We start from the raw sequence: 7,500 nt of genomic DNA, 5'->3' as shown, positions 1-7,500 counted from the left end.
AAGTAAAGCCGAGGAGGCGGAGTCGTACACTGTCGCTAGATGTTAACGCGCAAGTGTACTTCAGTTGTGAGTTTGTAGGCAGAGTCGCGGTCAGACTGTTTGCAAGTCTGATCAGACTTGCTGTGTAATGGCTACAACAACTTACATCGCATCAAGTGCAGTGTGTTCTGATCCAGTCAGTGTGCCGGACTGTCTAACAATGAACATAGTGAACACTCAAGGGTATGGGCGTGAAGCCCACGAAATGAAGTATATGCCCCAACACCAAGCGCCCATGGCCCACAACCCATGGGTAGGTTTGCCTCCTTCAGATCCAAGTCACTGGACATCCATGCATCCACATCCACATCTCCATCAGGATATCAAGCCTCAGCCTTCAGAAATGAGTCTTCATCACCGTCCAGCCCACCATATGCCACATAGCTGGCAACCACCAGTGTCCTCGCCCTACAGTTTGTCTGCTGGTAACGGCGGATCTCCGCTAGGACACCACGCAGCAGCTTACGCTATGAATGGTATGCTTCCCCCACAAATGCATCCTGGACACCTGAGGGACCTCCATTGCGAGTCACCTGTCACCCCTGACCATCACGTTCATCACGAAGCAGAAGAAGAAACCCCAACCAGTGACGACCTCGAGGCATTTGCTAAGTCCTTCAAACAGAGAAGAATCAAACTGGGTTTCACACAAGCAGACGTCGGTCTCGCCCTCGGAACTCTGTACGGTAACGTCTTCTCACAAACCACAATCTGTAGATTCGAGGCCCTACAGTTATCCTTCAAAAACATGTGCAAGCTGAAACCTCTTCTCATGAAGTGGCTGGAGGAGGCGGACTCCACCACGGGCAGTCCAACTTCCATCGACAAGATCGCTGCCCAGGGAAGAAAACGCAAAAAGCGCACCTCCATAGAAGTGTCGGTCAAGGGCGCCCTCGAACAGCATTTTCACAAACAACCCAAACCTTCAGCACAGGAGATTACTACACTAGCCGATTCTTTGCAACTGGAAAAGGAAGTGGTGCGAGTGTGGTTCTGCAACAGACGGCAGAAGGAGAAGAGGATGACACCTCCCATGTTGGGAGCAGGACACGACGGCTCCCAAGGTGTCAACGGTACCCCACCGGGCCCAGGTCAACAGATAACACCTACATCAGATTACGGACAGCCCAGGTCAGTAGAACTTCCCCGTGAATTAAAGTATCCCACTTACACCCACCAGACGATGCATGGGTCTCCAACACACCTGCCTCCTCAACATTCCCCGCCCGGTCCGCTACTTTCGCCGCAAATGCCACCTCATAGCGTGGCGCCTCCGCACACGGCCTCCCACTGATGGTCGCTAAACCTGTGGCAGGAGCCAGCCTACTGACCAGCACCTAATGGATGGAGCTTTGGTCGCTCCTACAAAGAATGAATCTTCCTGCCGCCCCTTCAAAAATTAAGCTCATGCCACAGGGAGCTCGGGTGAGAGATGGACACAAAATCAGAGCTTAAGAATCGGTAGCTAAATGGCAAGGCATTCACAGAAATAGAAATAAAAAAGATCAGCGCCCATTTGCCATTACTACCGGTACTCGTGGGTCCTCCCCAGGTGCCACTGGTCCCTGGGAGAGGGGATGGTGACTATTTCGGTGCCCTTCCCCGTGAGGAGTACCTTTATTCAACGTCATTCCCACTTTGCTTCATCGAGGAAGAATAAACAGATATGTGTCCAATCTCGTGTAGAAAGAAACTAAAATCGGGATGCTTTTCAGTGATAATAAAACAGAAACTTATTTTATTTGAACTAACCTCTTCTTGTGTCGAGGACGTGTATAAAAAAGAAAGTGTTGAAGAGATGAAAAAGAAAAACATTCCATACTTCGCCAGACATTCCATAGAAAAATAAAAGAATAACGATTAAGACTCTAAAGAGAGCGCCATGTTTATATACAGATTAATTTTATCTGATTTCCTCAGTGACGTGAAACAGTAGTCGTGTCAAAATAAACAATTAAACTGAGCTTCATATATTTCCATGTGAAAATTATGTAGCGGTTGCGTCGACTCTTGATTCCTTTTGTGTGTGTGCGTGTGTGTGTGTGTGTGCAGCGTCTTTTGAACATTCCTCCAGCGGTGGAATGATGATGGGTGGCATGGGGGGTTGCTTTTGGGCGTCCCAGCGCTTGGGCGCTCAGCCCACAACACACCTGTGCGGGCGGCCCCACAACCCACGCCCACCTGTCAAAGAAGTATTTGATGCCATCGAAGGCTTGTCTGTCGTTGTGGGTATTGTCCGTCCGTCCGTGGTGGTGTCGCTCAGCAGCCCCCTGTTCCCCGCCACCTCTTAACGCACCACCACCACCATCATCATCTTCATCATCACCGCTAAACAACATCCATCTCCCCAGGTAGGCCAAAACCTGTATACCCTCTTGAGCCTCCACAGAACTCCGCACCACTTCCAACGTCGCTGGACTTAAAAAAAAATACTACAGCAACTTTTACATACAGCTAAACAAATATATAATTCTGAGAGCGCTAATTTGTTCTAAACAGAATCGTGATGACATGACGTTAATACCTTTTTGTAATTTTGCAGTCGAAGAAAAATGGTGATGGTAGAAGTGGTGAGAGCGAGGGAGGAAAAGAGCGAGTGCGAGAAGATAACCAACTGGTGAGTGTTGTTGTTGTTGTTGTGTGGGTGTGGGAGGCCGCCCGCCCACCCGCCGCCCGCCGCCGTGTACATAGTAAACCCCTTGTAAATACTCGAAGAGAGAAAGAGGAAAAAAAGATTAAAAAAAAAGAAACTGGCGGTGGATGCCCCGTAGGCAACGCCGCACTTGTGATATGTCTCCAGAGGTGAATTTATAATAATAATAATTTCATTGTACTATATGTATCATTCATACTTAGATTAACCCCCGGAATTTATTTAGTTTGTGTTGGCTGTTTCCCCCGCTGATATGCTAACGTCGGAGTGGACTGGTGATGTGTGGTGATGTAGTGGTGTACATATTTAAATGAGAAATAAATAAATAAGATAATTATTAATAATAAACCAAAAGCCTCCGTGTCGCTGTAGCTACCGCTGGACTCGAATAACGTGGACTGAATAAAAAAAGGAAAGAAAAGAAAGCACTCTCTTGTAAGTCCCTTTTTCGCCCCTCGCCTAAAATCACTGTCATCTTCAGCGGTAGTCGGGCGGTGGCGTCGTCCGGTGATCCCACTACGACTTATATCGGTAAACTCTTGACAGCGTTCCCAGCCTACGAAAATTTATCCAAGAACTGAAAATGAAAGAAAAATATAACCGGGACTTTTATTGAAGTGAGCGCCAGTATAAATAAAAGTTTGGGGATTATAACAAAATAATATCTGTTAATACTTCGATAATTCCGCGACCTCTCCCCTCCTGCGGGAGGCGTGTACCACCGCCCTTGTGTTCTCCCCTATTGTCCCCTCGATCACCGCTGTGCAGTCTTGTAGGTGCTCCCAACGCTAGTCCCCTACTTGATTTTAGTGGCCCACGTCAAACCATATTGCTTTAACCCACGGCGACATCCCGTACCTGATGGGCTTCAACCAATCTGCCAACTTCGCTGATCGTGGGTTTTCACCGCTGTTCTATTTACCTAAGAATTACAACAGAAGCGTCGTCAACCCGCGGTATATCAGCTTAGGTACCGGGTGCCTTCATGGGACCTCTTCATCAATCAGCGCTACAGCCTGTAGGTTCCTCGTACGAATTTACAGGCGGTGATTGGGCTGGCTGGGGGGCTGCTGACCCTTTGCATCTGCACCGGGGGCTGCACAGTTGGGTGTTGTGAATGGGGCGAGGGAGAGAAAAAAAGGAAAAGATAAATGAACTGGAAGATAACCGCCACTCAACTTCAACCGCGTGGGTGGCGAGAAGAATTCCAAAGAAAGCAGAAATGCAAAAATAAAAAGATTGGCGCCGTGCTCAACGTCTCATCATCACCCCGTCTGTGTTTGTTCATTAATGTTCTGAATGTCTGTATGAGGCTCTATAGTAACGTAGGTGATACGTGATCCTGAAATATTACCTCACTGTCAAATCACGCCTAAAAATAATACCGCTATTACTGTTGTATTACTACTACCATTACTACTATCATGTAGGCCCCCCTCCTATACAATCCTTCCCTTTCCCCCACCCCTCCTTAATCTACCAATCCTTCACGGGTAAAGATAAAAAAAAATGCAGAAATTCCTTACGAAAATTTACTATTAGTAAAAAATCACAATGATTTTCATGCATTCATTGACGAAATAATAAAGAGAGAAAGAGACTTTTTACACTGTGGACATTTCTTTGCTTTTTTGTCAGAGTACAAAGGATCACGTGAGACAGGATAATCTTAATATCCACTTTAAGAATAATTTGAAAAAAAATCTGTAGTCAAGAAATGTACATAACCTTGTATTAAACTTATTATGAATAATAAAAGAAAGATTTGTCTATACTGTGGGTTTAATTTGATACCAAAATTCACCTGAAATTATCTTAAGTCTTGTCAGTCTGTTTTTAGATTAGAAACATGAAACTTGAATTTATATTTTATTTCAAAGATTGTATCTGAAAAGGATGGATACTAATTTCACAAAATTTTAATTTCATGAAATGACAAAAGATCAAGAAGTACAACTCTTATAAGATAAAAATCTAAACTAATGGATTTCAAGGAAAAGCTCATCTATCAAGGTAAATGAAAAATTGGCTTATATAAATAATATATATTCACGAATGCCTTATTCTAATTGTCAATTATAACAATATGAAATAATGTCCTGTGTCTATTTGTAAGAATTTAGAAATACCTTATATACTTGTATTTTTTATATGTCACTAACATGCTATATTAATACTAGTTGTCTTTGATATTTTTTTTTTCTGTATTTAAAAGATTTATGTGTGTGTGCGTTATTTATAATTATTTCTAGAAATATAAGTGTTTTACACCATGCATTTGTTTAAATATATTTATACACATATACTTTATATATATATATATATATATATATATATATATATATATATATATATATATATATATATATATATATATATACACACATATATATAAATCTTTTCTATGTGTTACAGACAAAATTATCCATTTTAGGTGCATTTTCATAAACATCCAAATTAATTGGATCGATGTAAATCAGTGTTTCCATCTGAGAGTTTTTATTTAATTTTTGTTACATGCCCCTGATCATTGCGTACTGCACATAAATTATTATATAAAATAGGAATAATGTACACATATTGTACGCATAATGAACCTTAAACAGAGTTTTGACTTCCCTCAATATCTACACAAACATTTGCTTATCGCTTAACGATACTAGCACTATAATAGTTTTAGTCATATATATATATATATATATATATATATATATATATATATATATACATATACATACATACATAATTTTACTGTAATTGAATTTCAATACTATTTCTTCATGTTACGATATGTTTGAAATACAATTATATGCACTGATACAAGGAGTTGTTGAATCGGTTTTTAGATTTCAGTATCTGAAATACAACCTTTACATGAATCCATAAGACCTACAAAAGTACACAATGCACACACAAACATATATATATATATATATATATATATGTATATATTCTCTCTCTCTCTCTCTCTCTCTCTCTCTCTCTCGGAGACCCCTAAAACGCACTGCTGGTGATAATTACCATTATTTTCACAAATAGAATCATACTTTTTGTACTGTATACTATGAACACTTATTATTTTATTTCTACAAAGCTTGGAGACGATTAATTCATTAATGGATTTCATAATATCATAGGTTCTCCCCAATACGCAGATATACTGTGTTTTCTCCCCTTGTATTATGCCTCATAGGTCCAAATTCACAAATTTAACACCTAACGATTATCGCAACTTTTTCTTTTCCACAGTTTCTATTGAATATTTCACTCCTTGTCCGTAATACAATTATTAGGTATATTATGCTATTACTTATTATAAGACTGTTTTTAGTTATTAAAATATTTTTATGGTACTCGATTGTATTCTTTTACATTACATCTATTGTAACTATTAGTGGACACTGATATTTTCTCCCCAAATAATAACAATATCCTAATTTAATGTTAAAGATTATCTTTTTCTTTCTGGGAAGTGGCTACTTGGAAGTAAACCACATAATATTGCCACATACACTAATAAATTTTTAAATTAAGGATGAAGGTTCCATGCAGAAAATTTTCATATCATTAACCACGTCGCACATACAGTACATACAAATACACACACGTATATATATATATATATATATATATATATATATATATATATATATATATATAACGAGATATTCCCTTTACCATTTTCAGCTTTCCTCACAGTTCATTTTTTAATGGCTTGAAAAAAATGAGTTTGCCAAGTTCCAAAAGTTCCACCGACTTTTCCTGTTTACTTCACAAGCAAAACACAAGTATCAATTTATGGAAACCAAACACAACCTGGCATATTTCTCTTTGCTCCCAGCAATTGATGTTCATTACAAAAATTGCGTATCATACCAGCGCTCAAAACGCGTTTCTTTACATAGCATAATTACCCTTTGGTGCGTTATTAACTTGAAAAAAAAAATATATTGTAAAATCCCAGAGTAGGTCTTGTCTGCTACCATGAAGCTGTTAAATCTTGGTGTCATAAACTTTTCTCAGGTATAAACAATGTATGAATTTGGTTATTTCATAATTTGATGGTTAAATATCTAACTTGAAGGAGATTAATAAACCATTTAATGAAGCCGCTTAAAGACCTGTTATTCACATAGGGATTCCTGTTAAGTTTGCAACCAAATTTAGTTATATGAAATACTTGATAGAATAATGATTTGGAGAATAATCTTAAAAGGACGACGTGGATTGTCAGTAAAAAATTCACTTGTTTATCATGCTTATAGACTTATATGAATGACAATGCACTTTTTAAACGAGTTATTGGTGAACTTGACTGCCATTGATTTTCAGGCGGAAGAATTATAAACCACTAAATCGCTGATAGATAATTATGCACATTTAACATTAAGGAATAGTTACGTATTGTTGATATTCTAGATACCATTCCATCTCAGTTATGATAGATGAAGATAATCTTTTTTACAACACACCAAATTTTTGAAGTCTCGTATAACGAATTCTATAATTAAAATTAAATAAGAATAACAACAATTTCATCTCTAACTTTTGCATATTAGCCCAGAATTTGAACAAATCCACAGATGGCCAAAAATGAGGAAGCTGTTAGTTTGTTTGAGGGACGAGACAGGAACTAGTGGCCAGAGATCGGCGTTGTGGAGGGGGGAGAGAAAGAGAGCGAGATCTTTTCATGGTTTCTGAATGGTCCGTAATCCCTCCACAGCTGTGTTTATAGTGGGATTAGGATCACTGCTACCAAAATCCCAACTAAAAAATTAAGGGCCATTGGCTACAGTGTTTTCCGCGGA

The 7,500-nt window shown here is 39.3% G+C and overlaps 1 protein-coding gene across 1 annotated transcript; it reads left to right on the top strand.

Annotated features, from left to right (window-relative positions):
• Positions 1-49: 49 nt before the first annotated feature.
• Positions 50-4,464, top strand: LOC137634427 (silk gland factor 3-like). Its single transcript, XM_068366821.1, has one exon. It carries the CDS (start codon positions 128-130, stop codon positions 1,331-1,333), a length of 1,206 nt encoding a protein of 401 aa, XP_068222922.1. The 5' UTR covers positions 50-127; the 3' UTR covers positions 1,334-4,464.
• The last annotated feature ends 3,036 nt before the right edge of the window (positions 4,465-7,500 follow it).

The sequence above is a fragment of the Palaemon carinicauda genome, chromosome 44 (genome assembly GCF_036898095.1).
Source record: "Palaemon carinicauda isolate YSFRI2023 chromosome 44, ASM3689809v2, whole genome shotgun sequence".
Lineage (NCBI taxonomy): Eukaryota > Metazoa > Arthropoda > Malacostraca > Decapoda > Palaemonidae > Palaemon > Palaemon carinicauda.
The sequence above is the reverse complement of the archived record's forward strand: the minus strand, read 5'-3'. Positions and strand labels throughout refer to the sequence as shown.